At 39.9% G+C, this 24,171-nt stretch overlaps 4 protein-coding genes across 4 annotated transcripts; 2 read left to right on the forward strand and 2 right to left on the reverse strand.

The window, feature by feature from the left end:
- Window positions 1-5,814: 5,814 nt before the first annotated feature.
- MONOS_3565 (putative nascent polypeptide associated complex alpha) lies at window positions 5,815-6,834 on the reverse strand. The gene has a single exon (XM_067873572.1). The coding sequence runs from the start codon at window positions 6,807-6,809 to the stop codon at window positions 6,084-6,086; it is 726 nt and encodes a 241-aa protein (XP_067730819.1). The 5' UTR covers window positions 6,810-6,834; the 3' UTR covers window positions 5,815-6,083.
- A 46-nt stretch (window positions 6,835-6,880) lies between these two features.
- On the forward strand, window positions 6,881-10,507 carry MONOS_3564 (uncharacterized protein; the record flags this gene model as incomplete). The annotated part of the gene is made up of 1 exon (XM_067873571.1): window positions 6,881-10,507. The coding sequence occupies one exon, from the start codon at window positions 6,881-6,883 to the stop codon at window positions 10,505-10,507; it is 3,627 nt and encodes a 1,208-aa protein (XP_067730820.1).
- A 115-nt stretch (window positions 10,508-10,622) lies between these two features.
- MONOS_3563 (Translation initiation factor 4E) lies at window positions 10,623-11,562 on the forward strand. Its single transcript, XM_067873570.1, has 3 exons — window positions 10,623-10,774; window positions 10,847-11,140; window positions 11,213-11,562. Exons 1-3 carry the CDS (start codon window positions 10,635-10,637, stop codon window positions 11,361-11,363), a joined length of 585 nt encoding a protein of 194 aa, XP_067730821.1. The 5' UTR covers window positions 10,623-10,634; the 3' UTR covers window positions 11,364-11,562.
- MONOS_3561fu3562 (putative casein kinase) lies at window positions 11,556-22,490 on the reverse strand (the record flags this gene model as incomplete). The annotated part of the gene is made up of 1 exon (XM_067873569.1): window positions 11,556-22,490. The coding sequence occupies one exon, from the start codon at window positions 22,488-22,490 to the stop codon at window positions 11,976-11,978; it is 10,515 nt and encodes a 3,504-aa protein (XP_067730822.1). The 3' UTR covers window positions 11,556-11,975.
- Between the last annotated feature and the right edge of the window lie 1,681 nt (window positions 22,491-24,171).

A 24,171-nucleotide genomic window follows, 5' to 3' on the forward strand; every position in this document is an offset into this window, starting at 1 on the left:
AAATTATATCAAAGTGGGACTCGATTGGCTTTATCAAATCTTGAATAACTTATGGGAGATTATTTTTGAAAACATGTTTTATCATTCATAATTTTCGGTTCAGAATTTTCTTGAATATTAACCAATGAACGTTGAAAAGTGGAAAGGGTTGTTGAATACATTTGAATCTTTGATTCGGAAAAACCATATGTTTTTTTAACAGTTGTGGTAATTGAAGCATTTGATTACAAAATCTCTTCTTAATGACAAACTATCTTTGAAAAAACAACACACCGAAAAATGTTATGATTTCAAAAATAATCACCCATATTAACAAAAGTTTTCTTTGGCTTGCATAACTTTCCTTTTACGATCCGAAAGTCGTTGTTGTAAAGAAAAAAATGAAGTTTTTCTTTCTTTCTTTCTTTCTTTCTTTCTTTCTTTATTTTATTTTTTTTATTTTTAATTTTTTATTTTTAATTTTTATGTTTTTCTCAAGGAGGCAAAATTATCACATATGAAACTTTCATTTTATAAAATAATAGTGAAGCACCGTAAGCTCTTCAGAATTGTTTGTATATGCAACAACTGCTTTTTAAAAAAAATCATGATGAAGTGTTTATATGTCATTAATGAAAACACTGGATTGGTTTCCAAAATATTCTTTCAAATGTTTGAACAAAAAGAAAAAAAGAAAAGAAAACTGTCAAATTTGATTTTTTTTCAAAAACAATTACACAAAATGAACAGCAACTGTTCATATTTGTTTGAGCAGAAAACGAACCTTACGATAATAATTTTCAATCAACAATATTCTCCCTCCTCCCACAAATAACTTCACTCAAATAATCAGGAAGATCACGAATCAGGTTTCATTCTTCTTCCTCATAACCTATAAAACGTTCAAGTTTGAACTCATTGGATTATGAAATATCATTATCCTCAAAGATTCTTGATGTTTATTTTCTTTTTGAAGATTTGCTGCTTAATCGGATCGTTTCAGTTTATTTTATAAAGATTCAGTTGATGCTTTTGTGTTTCAAAGTGATTCATCAGTAGCCTGATCTGGATGATAATGCAATCTTTTCGCTTTTGAAGAATCCTCAAAAACAAAACCTGGAAGTTTTGAGCGATCTTTCATTTTGAAATTATCTCTTCATCTTTGTTCATAACTGAAGTCCGAGATTTATTTACTTAATGTGTGGTTTTAATTTTATTCATATCGTTTGTTTAAAAAATATGTTTGTCTCCTTCTTTTATTTCTAATCTTTTGTTTTCAAAAACTGAATTTGTTGATGATTAATAATTGTTTAATCTTTTATCTTTGAGCTTCTGTTTGTGAATATGAGTCAAGACATAATTTATCATATTATCTTCAAATATTTCCTTAGTCATCCATCCCTTTTAAGATGTGTGTGATATTTATCTTCATCATTTTATTGTCTTCCAATTTCATTCACAAATAATGATGTTTAGAAAATATGAGAATAATAGTTCTTTTTCCGTTTGCCACAACAATTCAAAGCATTGTGAGAAGTCTGAGAGGAGGGGATTCTAAGAGAGGGAGATATAAACAATCACAAGAAACAATATTCTTTTTTTTTCTTGATTTTCGTTCGATTAGCAACTTGTCTCATCAAGTTGCAAAATCAATGACACACATGAAATTTTTTTCTTCATCAAATATCTGAATTTTTATTAAATCGACAGTTTTCTTTCTGTTATAAATCCTCTGACTTTGGCAATAATTTACCGGACAAGATCAACTTGTTAAAGGCTGTTTATGTCTTGAAACGAAATTCTTAACTCGTTCCAAACAAGGAGCTTCTAATTAATCTTTTATTTTAGCATTTGTTTGAAATCTGATATGAAGGGCCTAAAACAAAAAATTTGGAAAATTGATATTCATTTATTTTAACATTGAAAATCAAACAATCATTGGAACATTTGCATGTGCTGGTTGTGTTTGAAAATTGTTCCAATTTGAGTGATTGTTTTTTAAAACAATAACTTTTTTCGAAGTGTTAATTTTTCAAATGTTGTTTGCATTTGGGGAGATTTTTTGTATGACAATGCTAAAATAATCACTCCTTTTATATAAAAACATATGTTGTTACTCAAATAAAGCTGCAGATGTATTTAATGTGTCTTATCAATATTCAGTGTTCTATTGTTGTAATTCAAGTGCAATGTTCGAACCGAAAATTTTAATTAAATAAATATTCTTTCAAAAATAATAACCCATTTTCTATTGTTTCAACCAACTGCAATTCTTAACCTTTTGTCAAATAACATGATCTCCCACCTTTTCCAGTATTTTTTCCTTTTTTACTCATTTTTTCAGCTCGTTCAGCACTTAAGAATGTATTTCTTAATCCATTTTCTTAATATTTGGTTTGTTTCAGTAATATTTTTCCTATGCTTTGTTACACGAATAACTTTTTGAAATCTTAAAATAAACTATATGATATCTGTTGAATTAATCTTATTCTCTTGATAATAATAAATGTGAAAAGAAAAATCAATCCCAGTAGCTGATAGAAAATTAACAATCAATATCATTATTCATTTTTTTATTATTGTTTGAATCATAGATAACAGGTTGTGCGGATTATTTAAAATATGCGGATTTAATCCCTTTCCATAAATAAAAAATACTCAATTAGGCTAATTTTATTTCCGCAGAAAAAAACCTGGGAATATTTCAAAAAACCCGGAGAAGCCTTTTTATAGAATATGCATACAAACTTATTCAAAACAATGATTCCTCTGTTATTTCCGCAATTCAAAGCAATATAAAAGCAGGTATGATTCATATGGGTGATTATTTTTGAAATCATATTTTTTCATTCAAAAAATTTGGTGGAAAAATATTACTTGAATATCAATAAAAAAAAATTGAAAAGTGAAAAGGCTCATTGAATACATTTTTGTCTTTGATTCAAAAAAACCATTTGTTTTCAAAAACAATTATCATGCTTTTTCTCTTTTGAATGAAAGTGTTTTTGTGAACAACAAGAAACCTTTGATAAATCAATACCCCGAAAAAATATATGATTTCAAAAATAATCACCCATATATCAATTGAAATCTTATCTATTGTTTCAATATTTATCGAGCTATATGTTTTAATCATTGAAGGAATTATGAATGCTTTTTGGCTTTGCACAATCGAAAGTTGGAATTTGTTGTTTATTTCTTATATTTCCATGCAACTTGTGTTTGTTCTCAAATGAAATTATTTTTATATACAAAACTTTATACCTCAAACATTAATACGAATTAATAAACTTCAATTATTTCTATTTTTTAGACTTTTTTGAAACGAGAATACAATTGTTATATGAATAACTAATAAAAAAAGATATTCTTCATGATAAATGAACTTTTCAAGGATTTGATTGAGTTGTAATTGTTAGACGTTCAAACCAATGAACAATTGTCTGAAGAATGTTCGTTATATCTTCGATATTTTGCTTTGATTATCTGCTTCGTCGTCATAATCGATCCTCATGCATTTTCTTTTCCATTTCATTTTGTCGCTATTTCTCCTGCAACCGTTTTCTTTTCTTTTCTCCATTTTCTCTTCTTTCTTTTCTTTTCTTTTCAAATCCAATAAATCTTTTCTCGATTGTTTCTTTTTTTCTTTTCGCAGAACAGAAGCACAGTTGATTTCTTTCATCATTTGAATAGATTCATTTTCACAATATCTTTTTTTTCGTCTTCAATTTTCTTTTTCTTTGGAGAAAATCTTACAAACAGCTGCTCTTTATTCTCATCGTCATTCAATGATGCTTCCTTTTCAGGCATTTCACTTATTCTTTCAAGAACCGAAGCAGCTTTGTTTGTCCAAACACACGTCTGCCTGAATGCATGTTTAATATTTGAAGGTGCGACCGCAGCAAAAAGAGCTTCTGGAAGAATATCGAAGATGGAGGAGCGAAACGCGGCAGAAAAATGATCAGTTGGTTGTTTGAAGCTATTATTATATGTTTTCTTGAACCGTGCAAAAATTGAATTATCGCACGGTTGTAGAAGATGGGTTAAATTCGGAGGAAACTTTTTAATGACTATGTTTTTCTTTTTTGCAGCCATTTCAACGACTTCACTGTTGTGAGAAGAATGGTTATCCATCAGGAACAATGCAAATTTCATTCCTCCATCTTTCATCTTTTTTTCAATATTATTAAGCAAATAATCAAGCATAATTTTTTCGAAGATTTTTGAAGTGATCCATCCTGAAGATGCGAAGATATAATTGATGTTAAACGATGAAAGCATACGAAATTCCACTGGAATTTTTTTCGCATCCCAAAGAAGAAAAGACGACAAACATGAGCCATCTGTTCAGGCACATAAACACAATATCGTGTTAGAAGTCTTTTTCGGAGAAGGAGTTGAAAGAGGTTTCTGGTTTTGCATACACATTACCAGTTTGCGAGAATCCTTACCCGGATGAAGTGAAGTTTCATCAATATTTAAGATACATGATGCGACTATTTCTTTCTTATTCACAATCTGCGAAAGTTCATCAAACCACTTTCTTACGGAATCAGAAGATTGGGAAGATATTTTTTCAGCGTCCAATTGCTTTGAAACAGCTGACTTCAATATTGAACTTTTCTGAATAACGTAGCATTTCAGCTGTTAAACTTGGTATTTTTTTCACTTCTTCATCTTTTGAGGATTGTTCCATATGCTCCACAATCGAAAAATATTTAAAAAAATCAATTACAATAACAAAAAAGAACAAAAACCATTTTGCGCACGTCTTTAACTCTTATTGTTTCACCTTTTGAAAGATGAACAATAACTTGGTTTTCGATTTATTCTATAAAATCTTGTGAAATTGTTGGTGATCTTCCGTTCACTTCCGCCTGCCTTTTCTGCTTCTCTGCCGCTATTCCTCTGTACCATGAGCCATTTGATATCGTGCCAGAATCAACAGCCACTTTTCTTGTTATAATATGATCCTTCCGCAGTTCAAATACCTTTTGAGATATTGTTTTTAACCTTCTTATTTCTGAGGTTTCCAACTTTTTCCTAAGTTCTGGTAACGACAATTCTTTTGTAATAGCCATTAATATGGGTTTGATTTTTGATCAATTTTAAATGAAAGTGAGTATTAATTATGATTTTTAGTTAAGGCTTCTAAAAATTGGAAACATCAAAGTGTCGAAAAATTGAGAAAATGAAAAATATGACAATTGGAGAATGCTTAGTTTAATTGCTTTTTGAGAAATGAATATATTTCAAAATTGAATTTTTTGAACGATGTATATTCAATAACAATGAAATGTGATTTGTTTTTTTTTTTTTTTTATGGATTAATGATAATATGCAACGAGAAATAATGTAATTGTTGAAAATGCTTTTTGGCGTGATAATGGTGAACTGTTTTTCATGAAGTCCGTGTTTTTGAAAAATTCCCGGGTTTTTTTACAATGGTAATAAAGTTTTTGAATTTGAATAATTGATGGCGTATTCAAAAACATCAGACTATTTGAACATTTTGATTCAAAATGGAAATTTGTTTTAAAAAATTGTTTCAAAAAAACATTTTGTTATACGAATCGTGTAATGTTTTTTTATTAAAATTTCACGGTCTATTCCCTAAATATTTTGCTTTCATGTGATTAAAAAAAAAAAAAAAAAAAAAAAAAAAAAAACTATTTAAAGCAAAATTTTATTGAAAAATTATTAAATAACGATAAGAATCAAAATTGTTGCGCTGAACAAAATCATGAAAGCAATGAATATCATCACATATTGTTCACAGATTTTTTCCACTGTCATTTCAAAAAGCTTAAAAAATGAATTTCTGTTGATAATTCATGTGTTTCATGTTTATTAATATTCTCATAAATGAGCAACGAAACATCTTAACTTCGTTTTGAAACCTTCCATATTGCACACGTATGCCAAAAGCACAACATTGTCAATTGCTTCGATAACAAAATAAAAAAGAACTATAAATGCGTTTTCATGAACTATTTTTATATTTTCCATTTCGAGAAAAAAAACTAAAAAATGAATGGAAGTGAGAATTCGCAGCCACGGGCGCAAGCACCCACAAACTGCTGCCTTCATGTTCTTTTCCTCCTTTACTTCGTCAACGAAATGATAGCTTGGATGTAATCTCCATCGCTTGCACGAAGTGCCTCGACAGCCTTCGCCTTCGACACATTCGCCTGCTGCATCACAATCTGCAGCTCGTCTTCGTTCAGCCCTGTGACATCCACATCTTTGTCGTCTTCTGCCTCTGCTGCTTTCTTGCCCTCTCCTTCCTTTGCTGCCCCAGCTTCAGCGGCTGCACCCACGCCTGCTGCGCCTGCCTCCTTTGTGATCTTCGAAATTAGATCGTTCATCGCCTCGGGGCTCAGCATCGAAGATGGGATATCGCCCTTGAACTGATCAGCTGCTGCCTGTTGTGCACGTGATGTCGGATCATCCATGCGCAAAGCGCCAAACACAATGAACGAATCTGACCCGCGCACCTGGAATGTGTCGGGGTTGTCCACGGAGAACAGCACGCTCTTCTGGCTCTTCACAACCATTTGGCGCACATCTGCAATCTGCTTCAGTCCCAGATTCTTTGCTGCCTTCCTTGCTTTGCGCTCTGCCTTTGTCTGCTTCGATTCGTCTCCATGCTCGTGAGCGTGGTCGTGAGCGTGGTCGTGTGCATGATCGTGACCTTCGTGTCCGTGGGCAGCTGCTGCTTCCTTCTTCTCTCCGTCCTTCTTTTCCTCCGTAACGGGCTCAAGCTCGGGGATTTCGCTGTCGTCCACTGTCTTTTGGATCTCTTCCGCTTTAACCTCTGCTTTGCTCATCTTTGTTCTTCTTTTCTGGGTATTGGGAATCATCGATCATAGATCAAATAGATTTTGCTTTTTTCGATTGAATGGCCTCTCATCAGCATTCTTATCACCCCCCACGAAGTTCAGAAAGAGGTCATCATCATCATCATCATGGATTTGAAGAAGAAGATTTATTTGACGACGACGATGATGAAAATGATTGTGTAAATGAAGATGATGAAATGCAAAGAGATGCACTGTCGGAATCACAATATTCTGTTCCTGCTTCTTCTTTTGAACAATCGTCCTCCTTTAACAATCAAGTTACAAAAAGAGATTTGCTTAAAGGTTTCCATTCAACAATTGATACACTTACTCTGCTGAAAAACTCTGTATCATTGGAATTTTCTTTCTTGCATCAACTTTGCACTAGTGCTGAACCAGTGCAGGTTCAAATAATGCAATTTAAATTAAAAAAAGTTAAAAGGCCAAAAAGGCTTCGTCCATTTTGCTCCCAACACTCTTCAACAGGAAAATTTAATGTTCCATCCTCTTCGATTTGGATTCAATCATGGGATAAAATGTCAAAGATTATATCAAAAATTCACAATGAAACTATGTTCCAAATAGAGCAACATATTGCAGAAATGGAGCTCGTTAGTCTTTTTGAGACACACGAAAAAATGCTGCAGCAAGAAATGGAAAGAAAAAATAAATTACAAGCAGAGGGAAGAATAAACGGAATTAAGAGAAACAAAAAGAAAAAGAAAAAAACAAAAGGAGTGTATCGGGACCTTGATGGCGGAAGAAAAATTCATAATTTATATAAAAAGGAAATTTCAGTTATAACGGCCCAATCTGATCGAACTCAACAATCTGAAAAGTATTCCTCTCAATTTTCTTCAATGAGCTCTGCGCAATTGCCGCACATCTTGCAGCAGAATTATTTATTCACTCCGCAGGCTGTAACTCCTCGAAAGGGATCAGGCTTGAGGCAAATAACCACCGCGGACAATTTGGATGCAGCGTCTGCTCCATCGGCAATGCTTAGTGTGGAAGAGTCGATTGCAACACAATCACTCAAGACGCATTTAGACGTGCACGCGCAGCCCATCCCCAGGGAAGTGCTAGCTGATGCTGCTAAACTGTCTTCGCCTCAGCAGCCTGGATTGCCAAGCAGCAGCAGCAACAACAATAACAACAACAGCAACAGCAATGCTAACAGTGGAAGCAATAGAAACGGAAGTGCGTCCAACCATGGACGCTTGCTTGCTGAAAAGCGAGTGAGATTAGATGGAAGCAGCAAGGAAGCAGATGGAGAGGACGAAGAGGACGAAGAAGATGGAGATGGAGAAAGAGACTCCACTCATTCTGAAGACAGCTCACACGACGACGAGAACATGCTTCAGAATTCGTTCAACGAAGGAGGAGATGAAGATGGTTCAACGCAAAGCCCACTGCAACAAAAGCAGCAGCAGACATCCGATGAGCAGAAGAAAGGGGCGCAGCGGCTGCTTGCAGAGATCTTTGGGGAGGACGACGAAGACAGCCAGGACTTCACCATCTACGGCGAGGACGGGAAGGCAGAGACGCAGACGGTGGGGCAGCGGTTCATGATGAAAGTGCAGGAGTATTCGCTCAACAGCACAGAGGTGAAGCCGCTGCTGGAGCGTGCACAGAAGCGGAGTGGTGGCAGATTTGGTGCTGCAAGACTGGGGAATCTGACATCTCTGGATGAGATAGGAGAAAGTGCAATGGAGGATGAAGAAGAAGGCGAGGAAGAGGAAGAAGAGGAGGAAGAAGAGGAGGAGGAGGAAGAAAAAGAAGAAGAAGAAGAAAATGAGGATGAAGATGAAGATGAGGAGGAAGAGGAGGAAGAGGAAGAAGGAGAAAGCGCAGGGAAAGCGAAAGAAGGAGAACAAAAAGGCGAGAAAGTACGTCTTTCTCCAGAGCAAAAACAACAATCGGGTCATCCGCCAGCAGAAGGTGCTGCAGAAGGAAAATGGAATCCTGTTCCCGAACGAGTGCTCCCGCGCCATTCGCCAAAGAGCATCGCGACTGTTTCTTCGTTTGCGTCTCGGTCAATCCTCTCCACCGCCTTCAGCCAGCTCACCGCTGCACACTTCCGCCACCAGAGCCATCATCAGCAGCCTCCCCCACCGCCCCAGCAGCAGCCCCAGGTGCCCATTGCGTCGTATCTGAATGCGCCTTCTGTGAGGTCTGCGTTCAACATCCCCATTCAGATGGAGCTGAACAGAGAGAGAGACCGGATGAGCGGGGTGGGTTCGTATTTGTCCTCGTCTACTGCCGCGGGGTATCGCCACCACAGGCAGTTTGACCCGAGAGAGGAGAGTGTGTTTGAGATGCCGATGACTGGGGAGCAAGGGTACAACTTTGAGGAAGAGGAAGAAGGAGATGATGATGAGGAAGGAGAGGGAGAAAAGGAAGGAGAAAATGAAGGGAATGAAGAAGATAACTATGACGATAATGAAGGTGATTATGAGAACCAAAGCAACAGTAGCAAAGGCAAAGGCAAAGACAAACAGGCAGAGCGAGCTGTGAATGAACTGCCGCCGATGCAGGATGACAATCCACCAGATGTCACAATGCGCGTTGTGCACCACCCGAAGCTGCCGTTCTTTGATGTGCCTGAAATCACCAAGCAGCTCTCCGAAAAGGGAATAAAAGTGGACAAAATTGCGGGAATGACAGACTTGGACCGCTTTCCTTTCTCGCCTCCGCTGCAGCCTCAGGAGCAGATACAGATACAGATACAGACACAGACACAACCACAGGCACTGAAGAAACAGACACAACAGACACAACAGACACAAAAGCAGTCAAAGCAATTGCAACAGAAGCAACAACCCAAAAAGCAGATACATCAACAGCAGGCTCAACAAATACAACAACCTCAACAACCTCAACAGCCTCAGCTATGCTTCCCACTTCAGCCACAGCTCGGACAAATAAGTCAAATGAATCAGCAGCTGCCACCACAAGGCACATCGCTTGTTCAGCCAGAGCTTACCATTCCTTCCCTTCCACCTCCACAAATCAACATGCTCCCTTCTTTTTCTCCTTCACTCTCTGCTTCCATTTCTCCTTCTCCTTCTCCTTCTCCTTCACCATCACCTTCTCTTTCTCCTCCTCCTCCCTCACTTTCGCCTTTCACTTCGTCGGAATCGTTCTTCTCAGCACATCAAGCTCTTCCTCAGTCTCAGCCTCAACCACATCCTGCATCACTTCAGACACTTCCAACATTTCAGCCTTTCTCTTCTTCATTACCATCCTCATCCTCCTCCTCATCTTCTCCTTCCTCTCTGTCTTCCTCTTCAACTTCTGCTGCTGCTGCTTCTTCTTCTTCTCAACCCATCCCACCCGCTTCAACCGATCCTATTTCATTCAACACTTCCTTTGCTGCCCTCTCCAACTCTCCTCTGATTGATCCTTCTCTTCTTCAGCTCATCTCTGGCCCTTCCAATACAAACACCACGCCTCAATTGTCATACCCCCCGCAAGTTCCGATCCTACTCACACCACCATACAACCCTTCCCAGCAGCAGTTTGCGTTCCAGCCAACGCAGATGCAGCAGACCGGGTTGCCAATGCCCCAACAGCAGGTTCAGCAGCAGCCACAACTTTTGATTCCACCATTTCCTTATGCATTTCAGAACCAGTCGCAGGTTCCATCTCAGCCATTTCAATCAAATCACATGCAAGGTAGCTAGCCGCAGTAATGTTTTTGCTTAAAAATAAGCAAATTGTGAAATGTTTTATGATTTTGAGTTTTTTGAGTTTTTATCTTTTCAGTTCAGTAATTTATTTTTTTAAATCAAAATTCCCACTATTTGTAATATGACGAAACTTGAGACACCTTGGTCTTTCTGGATTGACAGAAGAACCCCTTTTTCTTCACGCGACGCAAAAGTAAACGAATCTTACGTCACTTCTTTAAAGCTTCTTGGAACATTTTCGACTATTGAAGAATTTTGGGCGTATTTATTTTCAATTATAATTTTGTTTAAAATTTTCTAAACACTTCTTTTGTTGATCACATATTAAATTAGATATCAATCATCTCTTGTAACAGTGGATCAATTTCCAAAAGATGTGGACTTCCATTGCTTTAGAACTCCGATTAAACCATGCTGGGAAGAACTTCCAGAAGGTGGAAGCTGGAATCTTCGATTTCGGGAAACATCATTTCGAGTTGGACTTTGGGAAGATCTTTTGCTAGCTGCTATTGGGGAACAATTCCATGAATCAGAAGTTGTTGGCGTTTGTTTGAGCATTCGTCCAAAAGATGATTGCTTATCGGTTTGGTTCCGACATGCAACTCCTGACGTCAAGCACAAACTTGAGTTTGAAAGCTTTCTTCAATTTTAATATTGCTTATCAATTGTTATTATTTTATTTACGTTTCTTTTTTCAAGGAACTCATTTCGACAAGTTCTGAATCTTGATCACACTGTTGCTCTCGAATACAAATCTCATCATCAGCTTCTTCACACCGTAAAGGCTGCGCAGTCAAAGCGTGGAGCAGATAGCAAAGCTAAATCAGAAGCAAAGAAAACTTCTGTTTGAGAAATGCACCATTCAATTTGTTTCACGCCAAGCTCCAGATCAACTTTTACACTTAGTCGCTTATAAATTGACTAATATTTGGGGAAATAACCCCAATTATTGTGCGTCTTCTTCGTAGCACGTATTTTTTTCACCTTCACATATTTATAATTTTGATTTTCATTCAAAGATAAAAAAAAAAGCAATTACAAATTTTGAATCGATGAAACAGTTTTCTTTAATCCAACTCATAAACACTCAAAGGTAGTATTTACATAGATTTTCAGTTGGAGATGCGACACACTACGTTTCGCCACAACAGAGAGCATTTCTCGAATTTATTTAAAGAATAAATAACAGCTTGAAAAAAAAATACATAAAACAACACATAGAATTATAATTGAAAGCGGATCATAAAGCACACAAAATACTCACAATAAACAGAAAAATAAATGCATATTATAAAAAATAATAATAAAATAATAAATAAATAAAGTCAAAAAAATTAAGATAACTAAACTTTTTCATTCAACAAATAAAAAAAGATAAAGAAAAATCATATATAAAAAGGAATTAAATAAAAAATAAACAAAACATTCGTTATTTTATTTTATTTTATTTTATTCGTTTATTTTATGTTTCCGAAGAGGTCCTATCCGTGTCACTTTCATCAATCACATTCGCAATCTGCCACGACTCCCCGTCAAATGCTGAGTCGCGCAGTGTTATCAGCGACGAATTCCTCTGTGCACTTTCATAGCTGCTAATCTCCCTCAATCCAGAGAGAGACCCTGCCATCATTCTGTTCCCTCTTTCGCTGCCTTCCTCGTCAAACGAACTGCGAGAAACGCCTCTTCTTCTCTCAGAGCCTTCTCTGCTTCCTCTTCCTCTCCCTTCTCTTTCTCCTCTTCCTCCTCTTCCTCCTCTTCTCCATCTCCTCTCCCCTGCTCCTTCACTCCTCTCCGCGCTGGTGCCTCCATCTGACAAATACGCACTTCTGCCCCATCCGCTCTCGTCACTCGCCACCACATCGCTCAGATCGGACTCGAAACTCGGCTCTGAGTCTGTCAGGACGCCTGGCGTGGGTGTGCGCATGTTCCGCGCAGCAGTCGAGGCAGTGGAGCGGGAAGAAGGCGAAGAAGAGGAAAGAGCAGAGGAAATGGCTGAGGAAAGCGCAGCGGAACGAGCAGGGTTCATCACACGGCTCGACTCGTTGTTCAGGGAAGAGGAGGAAGAATAGCCTGAGGCAGAAGAGGAAGAGGAAGAAGAAGAAGAGGAGGAGGAAGAAGAGGAAGGTGAGGAAGAGAAAGAGGAAGATGCAGGAAACAGCGCCTGCGGTGTGTGCGGAGAAGGCACTGCTGATGGATTGGCAGTTGAAGTTGCCATCACTCCAACAGTCGGGCTCTGCCCAAACCATCCGAACTGGCTCCTCTTCCTCAGCTCGCTCGTCAGCCTCGCCGACTCTTTCGCTGCCTCTTTCGCCTTCGCCCGCAGCTCCTCCTGCTCCATCTGCTCCATCTCAGTGGAGGAAGGAGCAGACAGCGCAGAATACGAGGACTCAGACAGAGCGGAAGAGACAAGAGAACCTGAGGCTGAGCCAGAAGCTGAGCCTGAGGTGGAGCCAGTGGCAGAAGCAGAACACGTTTCAGACGCAGAGGAAGTGAGGGACGATAGATAAGATGAAGCACCTCCTCCTCTTTCTCCTCTTTCTCTTTCTCCTCCTTCAAAATCTGCTCTTCCATCATCATCGTCGTTATCATTGCTATCATCATCATCTTCTTCTTCTTCGTCTTTGTATCTGCCAACATCTCCCAATGATGCAATAGGAACAAGGCGTGCTCTGTCTTCATCGATGTCGCTCTTGTGCACTCTGCCTGCTGTTCCTGCTCCTGTTGTTGATGTTGATGCTGCTTCTCTTCGCCTTCTTTCTCTTTCTCTCAAATCTTCACTATTGTTTGCAATACCTCCATATTGCACATTAACTCCCTTCCCTTTGATTTCTCTATCATTGCTGAATTTATTATTATTACTATTATTATTATTATTATTACCACTTCCAATGTGATTGTGCATGTGAATGTGATTGTGCTGCATTGAGTATCTGTGCTCATTGCGGTGCTGATGATGTCTGTGTGTTCCTCGCTCTCTTCTTTCTCTGCCTTCTTCGGTGGAATTATCATAATGATCATATTCATCTTCGTTCAACCTCTTCTTCGTCTTTTTCTTTTTCTTCTTTTTCTTCTTCGCTGGCGAGCTGAACTGCTGATTGAATGTTGGGAAATGAGCAGTTGTTTGGAATGGAGAAGAGGAAGATGAAGAGGAGGAGGAAGATGCCATAAATTGCGATGGAGAAGAGGAAAGAGGTATGAACTGCACAGCTGGTATGAGTGTTGTCTGTGTCGCTGCAGTGAGCGCAGACAAAGGGAAAGGCGAATAATACACAGTTGCCTGGTGCTTTGGCGGCTGCAGGCTATTTTGCTGATTGAAAACGGTTTCTTCTGTTTTGTCTGCTCTTTCGGCGTTGTTTGGGAAATGGCTTTGAAGCAGAAGAGACTGCTGCGGAGTGCTGGAAAGAGAAGAAAGATATTCAGAATGAGAAGAGGAAAGAGGGTTTTGCTTGGAATTCTGTTGATTTTGTGTGTTTTGTTGGCTTTGTTGTTGATTCTGCTGTTGTTGCTGAGATGAAGAAGAAGAAGAAGATGATGATGACAATGAAGAATTCTTCGAATTCTGCGAATTTTGAGAAATTTGCGAATTTTGCGAGATTTGTGATGTTGGCGAAGGAGACGATAGAGTGGAAGCAGACAACATTAAAGAGGAAGAGTAAGAAGAAGGCTGAACTGATGAAGATAACAACCTGTTCTGAGCAGAAGGAGAATGGCTGTGTAGCAATTGGATGGGAAGAGAGGAAGGTGTGCCACATTCACTGCTGATGTCCTTGTTGTTCCTCATTGCTCTGTCACAGACATCGGGTGGGAGGGAAGTGGAAGAAGAAGAAGAAGAAGAAGAAGAGGAAGAAGAGGAAGAAGAAGAAGATGATGATGAATTTGAAGAAGAGGATGAAGAGGATGAAGAGGATGAAGAGGAAGAGGAAGAGGAAGAAGCCATCGCTGCTTCTTCAGAAGAAGAGGAGGAGGATTCAGTTGTGTCTGATGTGGCGTATGTGACAGTTGTGGTTGTTGGAGAGAGAGAAAGTGAATGTGCAGTCAGATGCTGAGAGGGCGATGAATCAGAAGAAGAAGATGATGATGAAGAGGAAGAAGAGGCAGAAGAAGAGGCGGAGGAAAAGAAAGAAGAAGACAAAGCAGAAGAAGCGACGGATGTCTGAGGCGATTCGAGAAGGAAAGGAGAAACGGAGAAGAAAGAAGAATGGCCAAGAACAGCTGCTCTATGGCCAGTGGAGATGAAAGGTGTGGAAGTGATTGAAGTGGAAGAGGAAGAAGAAGAGGAGGAGGAAGAAGAATTAGCATTTGAAGTGGGATGGAGAGGAGAGGCGAGGACAAGAGGGAAGCGTGATTGTTGAGTGATTGTGGTTGGGATGAGCTGGCGAGGTGAAAGTGATTGAGGTGATGATGAAGAAGAAGAAGATGATGATGGTTGCTTTTGTGTTGGTGAATTGTTCACAGTGGAAGAAGAAGAAGGAGAGGAGAAGGAAGAGGAAGAAGAAGAAGGCATAGATTCCCCCAAAGCCTGAGATGAAGCTTGATTCATTTGCAACAATTTTGTCGAATTTCCTTCAGATGAATGATCAGCAGAGGACAAATTCAGTTTCTCTGTGCTTTCTTCGCTCTGCCCATTTGAAGCTAAGCAACTTGCATCGTTTGGTTTTCCAGTGTTTTCGATGAAGTTTTCGTGGAATGTGCCAACTGGAAGAAGAGATGGAGGGAGGTTGTGTTCTTCATGTTGTGAGGTGTTGGAGGGGAAGATGAAGGCTGAAGATGAGTTAATGTTTGAAGAAGATGAAGAAGAGGAGGAGGAGGAGGTGAAAGAAGAAGAAGAAGAAGAAGAAGAAGAAGAAGAAGAAGAAGAAGAAGAAGAAGAAGAAGAAGAAGAAGAAGAAGAAGAAGAAGAAGAAGAACCAGAAGAAGAAGAAGAAGAAGAAGAAGAAGAAAGAGGCAAGCAAATCCCAGTGTGTATATCAACCTCTGCACATTCATCAGCATCGATGAGTGTGGGCTCTTCCATCAAAGAATTCACTTTGCTTGCTGATGAATGGCTTGATGCATCTTCTTCGCTCTTTCTGTGGCTGTCAGCTGAAGAGGAATCAGAAGAAGAAGAAGAAGAAGAAGAAGGGTGAGAAGGATGAGAATGATGAGAAGGATGAGATGGGTGTGTGAGAGGAGAAAGAGGAGAAAGAGGAAATGATGTGGGAGTGTCTGTTGATTGAATGGGTAGATTGGAATGAGAATGAGATAAAAATAAAGATTGAGGTTGAGGTTGATTTTCATTTTCATTTTCATTTTGTGTCTTTGCTTTTTCTTCTGCTTTCTTCTGTTCTTTTTTAACTTTATCATTTTCTTCATCACCACTAATAATTCCATCCACCTTGCCAATAGCATTTGCTTCTCCCCTCACATTCTCCTCCATTTCTTCATTGTTTTCCTTTCTCTCTTCAAACACTTGCACTCCTTCTTGTTCAATTTCCTGTGAAATTTTCTGTTCATTCTCTTGAATTCCCTCTTGAATGCCTTCTTTTATATTCTCCTTCATATTTTCATTCGATTTCTCTTCAATGTTTTCTTTGATATTTTCCTGTATATTTTCCTGCTGCACATAATGCACAGGAATAAGAGGATAACAAATAATTCCCGAAGGCGTTGAAAATGCAACATAGCCAGGAATAACTGCTTGTGGCTGTTGTTGCTGTGCTGAAGAAGCTGCAGCTGATGGCTCTGCTTCCAATGAATAAACAACCCCACAGTTGGATTCTTTGCTCATTGAAGCAAAAGAAGATTGTTGCGATTCTTCATTGTAAATAACATTGGAAGCATAACTGTCCTTGTGAATGTTACTGAAACTGTTGAAATTGTTATTCATGCCATTCTCAAAATTGCCTCTTGTTTCGTTTTGCCTTCTTTCTGCTTCTTCTTTTGGCTTTTTTTCAATCTGTAGTTTTGAAAGAATGATGGCTGTGTCATCGAGTGTTGGCGAAAGAGATTGAATATCCATTTTACTGTGAAAATCAATTGCATTCTGCTTATTTAACTTCTTGTTCTCTTCCTCTTCCTCCTTCTCCTTCTTCTCTTTTTCATCTTCTCCCTCTTCTTCTCCTTCCTTCTCTTCCCTTTGCTCTTTTTCTTGTTCCAATTCAACATTTCCCTTTGTTTCCTTCTTTCCTCCATTTCCTTCCTCTTCCCTTGCATTCTTGATATTCTCCTGCATCTGCAGCAGTTGCATCACTTGCTGGCTCAGCTGCTGTTGAAGCAAATACATCTGCGTCTGCTGAGATTGTGATTGAGATTGTGATTGAATCTGAGTTTCAAGCTGAGGCTGTACCTGTGCCTGTGCCTGTTGTTGACTCTCTGTTAATGACACTGGTAAAGGTAAAGGTGAAGGCAATGGCAATGGCAACGGTAATGGAAAAGACAATGAATGGGGAGTTGATAATTCCAATGATGGAGATTGAGATTGCAATTGTGAAAGTTGTAATTGTTGCATTTGTTTCTGTTGTTCATTCAACTTGTAAACAGAAGGCGATTTCGGAGGCAGAGCAGCACTAAGCCATTGGGGTTGCTGTGTGTTCTCTTCGTTCTTCATCGCATCTGCACTGTCCATACTGTAGTGTCTAATTTGGGTGTCTGTTAATGATACTAACAATGGAGAGGAAGAAAAGGAAGAAGAAGAAGAAGAAGAAGAAGATGATGATGATGATGAATTAACAGCTCCGTTCCCAGCTGTCAATGAAAGAGGCAGTGGAGTCGCATCAACAGGAGTCAATGCTGCTGACAGCACTTGCAGTGGCAAGCCCAGCCCATCCACTGCATATGGAGCAGAACACGTCTGTGACATGAAACTTGTCAGATCTTCTCCATTTCTTCTGGTTTCATTGCTTTCTTTGTGAGAAAGGAGTGTGTTGTCATCAAGCTGGGGCAATTGAGCAGGATGTGAAAATTGAGGCAAATGAGATAGTTGATTCATCTTATTCATCTGATTCTGCTGTTGATACAATTGAAACTGCTGATACTGCTGACACTGTTGTTGTTGTTGCTGTTGTTGGAACTGTTGATGTTGATTTTGCTGATGTAGCTGATTTAGCTGGTTATGCTGTAAATCCATTGAGCCATCCTTCATATGAAATCCAGCTGTTGTTGTTGCTGCTGCTGTTGCTGTTGTTGTTGTTCCATTCGACACTGCATTCACAGCCTGGCTGGTTGCCTGCGAGAAAGACGGGCGCTGAAACGAGAAGAAAGGAAAACGGTGGGCGAGCAGAGAAGAATCGGCAGGGCGGATGAGGGGAGAAGGTGTGACAGGCAAAGGAACAGAACGCATCTCACACCCGATGGAATAGATGGTGCCCTCATACATCTTCTCTTTCTCTTTCTCTCTTTCTCTCTCTCTCTCTCTTTCTCTTTCTCTCTCCTTCTCCTTCTCCTTTTCCTTTTCACTGTCAAGAAAGCTATCTGAATTGTCTTTGTCTTCATCATCATCATCATTGTCATTATCATCTTCATCGCCCTTGCTCTGATTGCCTTCCATTCGCATCTTCTCTTCCATCCGCCGGCGATGCCTCGCCCGTCTTTCTTCTCTCTCTCTTCTGCGCCGCTGGTTCTTCTTCGCCCTCATCTCTGCTTCTTCTGCTGCCTCTTCGTGTGTTTGAGCGGTTGATATAGGATTAACTGCAGTTTCTGTTGTTGCTATTTCTTTTGATGTTTCTATTGCATTTGAAGATGAAGAGGAAGAAGACGTTGATGATGAAGAAGATGATTGAATGACATTGTTTTCTTCCATCAAAAGTTGTTTATCTGTCTTTGAATTTTCCATTCCCGTTTCTTCTTTTTCTCCACTTTGCCTCATCTTTTCCTCATTTTCCTCGCTCATATTCTTCTTCTTCTCTTCTTCTTCTTCTTCTTCTCTTTGTCTGCTTCCTTTCTGCCCATCAAGCGCCTTATACTCCGTCTCATTCAGCTCATCCACCATCTTCAGTGTCAGCAGCGCCTTCCTCCTCGTCTCTTCCTTCTCATTCTTCTCTTCTTCATTGCTCTTCTCATAACCTTTTTCATTCCCTTTCTCTCTGATCTGCTGCAGTTTGTGAAGAATGCCTCGTGTATTCTTGCTGTTCTTGTGCTTCTCTGCCTCTTTCTCTTCCACTTCCATCTCCATCCTCTCTTCCTCTCCTTCTCCTTCTCCTTCTCCTTCTTCATTTCCTTCTTCTCGCTCCTCTTTTTCCTTTTCTCCTTCTCCTTCTCCCCTCTTCTCCTTCTCTTTCCCTTTCCCTTTCTCTTTCTCTTTCCTTTCACCTTTCTTCCCCTTGCACTCCACAATCTTCGTGTAGATGAATGCCTTTCCTTCTTCCTGTTTCGCCGACACCACCAAAAACCCATCTTCTGATTCATCATTCTTCCCTACCTCTGAAACTTCACTTGCAGTCTTCTCATTCTTCATCTCAGCTGCCTCTTCTTCTTCTTCTGCTGCTGCTGCTCCTCCTCCTCCTCCTCCTCCTCCTCCATTTTGCTCTTTCTCTGCTGCTGGATTGGCAAGATGTGTTGATAAGGCAGATGGGAAAGAGTCTGAAGAAGAAGAAGAAGATGATGATGATGACGATGAGGAAGTAGATGAAGAATATGAAATCAGCTGCATTTTCCCTGTTGTTCTGTCTGAGTTCTGCTTCCCTCCAGTCGGCGATGATGAAATTGCTTCAGAAATCGCATTCGCCACAAACAAGGGATCGACTGTATCGTCTTGCTCTTCTTCACCTGATGAGGTATAGTTGTGTTCACCTGTCTCTTCTTCCTCTCTTTCTTCTCTTTCTCTTCCTTCTTCTTCTTCTCTCTCTCCTTCTTGTTCATCCTCCTCACTCTTCAGTCTGTTCATCTGCAGCGGCTGCTGCTCCTCCTCTGCCCTTCTGCCAATCATCTCCTCTTCTCTTTTGTCGGCTGCTCGCTTCTCTTCCGAATTCAGCGACGGAATAAAACCAGGCGAAGAAGACAAAGAAATGTGCACGTTTTCTCCTCCGGAGCTTGCCTCGTTTGCAGACGTTGACGAATTCTTGTTTGCTGAAAGCTCATTCGCTGATAATCTGTTATTATTATTTTTATTATTATTGCTGTTGCTATTGTTACTGATAATATTGTTGTTCCCATTCTTTGCCCCAAACATCTTTGCTGGCGATCTTTTGCCACTTCCCCTCTCCGCTTTCGCCTTCTTCCTCATCTCCTCCTCTTTCTTCTGCTTCCTCTCCCTCGCCTTGTCCAGCATCAGCTCCCGCAGGATCTTCATCTGCATCTCATTCTCCCTCGAAATCCTCTCTTTTTCCTTCTGCTCCTGCAAACGATAGTCCAACTCTGGGCTTTCACACTCACTGCTTGTGGTGTATGCTCTTCGGAGCATTTTGTCTTTGCCTTCTTCTCTTCCTCCTCCTCCAATTGCTGCAATGGCTTCCACTGCTCTGGCTCTGCTGCCTCCAAATGCATCCATCCCAATCCCAATCCCCATCCCCATCCTTTCTTCCTCTTCTTCCTCTTCATACTCATCCAGAATCCCGTCGTGCTCTTTTTCCACACTCGATGAGCTGCTTCTGCGCATCTGAGGCATTCCTTTCTTCTTCTCTCCCGCTGTATTCTCAATCACTTTTTCCATCGATCCCCCAATCACATTTGTACTTGCACCAAATCGTGAGCTTCCAGGTAAAGGAGGAATCGAAGAAAATAGAGGAGATTCACGTTGATTAGAAACGTGTGGATGTTGCAGTGCAACAAAAGCAGGGGGAGATGGTGAGGAAGGCGGCGTGGAGCCAAGTGACTTTCGAATGATTGGTGACACATTGTGCGCATAAGGGCGAGTAAATGCGTTGATTCCTCCTCCTCCTCTTTCTGCTTCTCCTCCTCCGCCATCAGTGCTGCTACTGCTGCTGCTATTCCCAACAAATCCCCTCTGCTCTGTTGTTGCACCTCTGACACGCTCTCCAGGAATCGGCAGGAGCGTGTCTGGCGAGGCGATGGCTGTGGATGCGCTGGCTGAGATGAACGCCGAGATCTGCGGGGCATATGCAGAAGATGCCTGCAGCACTGCTGCCCGTGTGCCAGCGAAGGAGAACGGAACCTGGCTCTGTGTCTGTGTCTGTGTCTGTGCAGTAGCAGTTGCTGTGGAAATGGCTGTTGTGATGACAACAGCGCTGGCAGTGGCAGCAGCTGTCGCCTGCAGCAGTAGCTTGCCATCTCTCGGAAGTGGAGAGCTTTCCTGTGTGTTGACTGCAGCATGTTCGTTCCCATAGCGCTGCATCTGTTGTTCTGCAGGAAGCTCTGCACTTTCTCTGCCTGTGTTCTCCTGCACAGCACTCGACTCGCTGTGGGAAAGCGGAAGGGGCTTCTTGGCCTTCAAGCGGAGCGGCGGTAGCCATTCGAAGCGGTGTTTGCGGATGACATCGGCGACGCCGTCTTTCATTGCGCCGCTGGTGTTGAAGGCGCGCATCAGGAGATGGTAGAATGGGTGAGAGCGATCGAATATTTGGTAGGACGATGGAGAGGAAGGTGAAGAAGAAGAAGGAGAAGGAGAAGAAGGAGAAGGAGATTTGCCAAAGAGAGAGTGAGGAACAGATAGCTCAGAGGCTGGAGATGACATGAGAATATCTTCACACACCATCATCTGCTGCTGCTGTTGTTGTGGCTGAAGCCGCTGCTCAGAAGAAGAAGTGCGCATCAGCGGTGGCATAAAAGCAAGCTGCTCTTTGGTGTTACTGCATGTGAAGTTATTATTATTGTTATTGTTGTTATTGTTGATATTGTTTGCAGCATTGCAATTGTGTGCGTCAATGCGCAGAGCCTGCCCCGCACGTGAGAAGGACGAAGGGGCTGCTGAGGATGTGAGGGACGAAAACGGGGAGGCCACATTAGCACCGCCGTCTGTTGGGCACGACACCTCTCTCTCTGCTCCTTCTCTTGCCAGCGCCAATGTCTGAGCCAATGTCTGTGTCTGTGTTTGTGTCTGTGCAGGAGCCAGCTCTTGTGCCACCTCCCTCTCAGCAGGCGTCTCCATGCAGCACTCGATCTTCACTGGAACTGCTTCGCCTGACGAGCACGTCTGACAAGTCGGACAAGTGGGATAAGTCGGGCACATATTCAGTGCTGTCTGTTGTGCAGCAACAGAATCCTCGTGTGCCGTGTCCCCCGCAACAGCCCGGGACGTTGGCAGCTGCTCTGCCTCTCGTCTGCCTTGCTCTTGAGACAGGACATTGGGAGAGGCATCCAGCAGCGGAGAAGCCTTGGAATTCTGCGCTGTGTTTAGCGGAGAGGTAACAAATGATGCTGGAATAAAAGAAGCAGACGCAGAAGCAGAAGCAGACGAAGCTGACGAAGCTGACGAAGCAGGCAGCTGAGATTGAAGTGCATTCGGAGGTTTCAGCACAGCAGCAGCAAGCGCATTGGGGAATGTTGACAAAGGCCCAATCATCATGTGCACCAAAAGACGACGCAGATAGTTGTAGTTGGGCTTCACTCCAAAAGGTACGGATCGCGTGTAGCTCATCATCGTCGCAAGTTCAAGCGGGCAATCGTAACAAAGTAGCTCAACGGGAGTTGAGGACTTCATTTCTCCTATTTTCTGATATTTTAAAGGTGGATCAGCACATCTAATTCCTTGCCAAGGAAGCTCTCCTTTCAATAAATACAAAAGCAAATAACACACTGACTCCAAATCGTCCTTCCTGTTAAGTTCCATTCCAAGATGTGCATTAACCGTTGCATACCTTGGAGTTCCTGTAAGTGACTTTCCCGTTCGGAAAGGAATATGTTCGTTCGTATGAGGATCTCTGTATCTTTTTGACAATCCAAAATCAAGAAGATATACAATATTAGCTCGTCGCCCCAATCCAAAAACAAAATTCTCGGGTTTAATATCACGATGTATATATCCTTTTCGATGAAGTGTTTCAAGTCGATTAATGCATTGAATGCCAATGCTTGCAATTGTAGCAATGCTAAATTTTCTTTTCATTTTTTCGAATTGCTCTTCTAAATTTTTCCCAAGCAATTCAATTATCAGTATGTAAAATCCGTCCTGTTCCCCAAAATATCGTATTTCTGTAAAACCATCCTCCCCTTGTAATTGAGACAAAATTCTGCTTTCATAACTTAAAAGACTATTTCTAGATTTCACCTCAAACTTTGCCGCCAAATGTTCCTCTGTTTGGGTGTCATAAACCTTAAAAACCCAACCAAAACTTCCTTTTCCAATTCTTTTTCCTCTGTCCAATGAGTAACGCCTATTTATCAGCGTGGGAATTTGGCCCAAAGAGACATTATCCATAATGCTTATTATCTTTTAATAAGCAATCACACAACCGTGAAATAAATATCTTTTAATGATCTATAACCGTAATATTTATCAAATTTTTAAAAACCAAATTTTTTAATATTGTTGAAACTATAACTTTTTTATTTGAGAAGCTTGAAAAGCAAGATAATAAAAATTTCATTGATACGCGAGGAATAGAAGAAATACCCAAAGAGTGATCCATTTTAAAAAAAAATAAAATAAAAAAATTCTGTTCTGGTTTTGGCTTTGAAGGAAACCAAAATAATCTTTCATGAAAATTTTCACAATTGCAAGTTGAACACAATTGCAATAACTTTTGCAATTTTTACAAAATAATTACATTTTAATTTAATTTTTTTATAGTTAAATTATTTAATTATTTTTTTATTTTTCATGAGAATGCTAATTTATTTCGATGATGCTATTTCAGAAAAAGATTGATTCAAATTTTTGTTTTTTTTAGAAAATAATTGAATTTTGTTCAATATTGTGAACAAAACCCATATCACATTTGTTTTAAGTTTGTGTTAAAAAACTTCTCTTAAAAATCTCACTTTGAATATTTTTAATCAATTTTTGCATTGATGCTATTTCCAAACATATGTTTTTGAAATTTATATTGGAATTTTTTTTCAATTAGGCTTTATTTTTAAGTTCATTTGTACATATGGATGAAAACCTTTCAAGTTTGATGGTCATTTTTTTGAAGCAATTGATTGTTGATATTCTTCATGATCACAGAATTGCTTTCAGAGCTTGTATGCTGTCCTATCGAAGATCAAATACAGAAAAAATTTGAAATGAAAAGGATGATAGATGAAATAGATGGCGAAGGTTTTGGTTCTGTTTTCAAAGAACTACTCAGTGAAATACACAAAATGATCGAAAAAAAGAAATTGTCTTTGGAAAATGCAGTTTTTATGTTGAAACATATTGGATATTGCAAGACATTGAAAAATCCTTCTCTCAATGCGCATTATTATTTACCGCTAATAAACAGCTTCATAATAATTATTTCTGAAGAAGAGAAGAAAAAAGCATCAAAGAACGAAAAACTAATTCTTGAGCTATGCGAATGTATTTTTCTTCTTCAATGCTATGATTTTTACAACGGAGTTCCTGAAGAATGGCTTTCATTATGTGTTCCTAACCTTCTGAAAGCTGCACTGAACAAGGATGAAAGCGAGGAGATTAAAAAGGAAGTGGAAATGGCTTTGCTGTCATTGTGCAATATCGAGCATTTCGTATGAGAATTTCATTTTCCTTTTTCATGTTTTTTTTTTCACATTTTATTTTTATTTTTTTAAAGAGCATTGAACAAAAGTTGTATTTGAATGAAATCAAAGAAATTATCCTGTAT

Source organism: Monocercomonoides exilis (assembly GCF_001643675.1).
Source record: "Monocercomonoides exilis strain PA203 chromosome Unknown scaffold13-1861174, whole genome shotgun sequence".
NCBI lineage: Eukaryota > Preaxostyla > Oxymonadida > Polymastigidae > Monocercomonoides > Monocercomonoides exilis.

Excerpts from the sequence above, each read along its gene's own strand:
- MONOS_3563 (XM_067873570.1), top strand. The coding sequence starts at position 10,635 with ATGACGAAACTTGAGACACCTTGGTCTTTCTGGATTGACAGAAGAACC. Across the intron at positions 10,775-10,846 it reads ACTATTGAAGAATTTTGGGC|ATATCAATCATCTCTTGTAA; the intron begins GTATTTATTTTC and ends ATATTAAATTAG. Across the intron at positions 11,141-11,212 it reads GACGTCAAGCACAAACTTGA|GAACTCATTTCGACAAGTTC; the intron begins GTTTGAAAGCTT and ends TCTTTTTTCAAG.
- MONOS_3565 (XM_067873572.1), bottom strand. The coding sequence starts at position 6,809 with ATGAGCAAAGCAGAGGTTAAAGCGGAAGAGATCCAAAAGACAGTGGAC.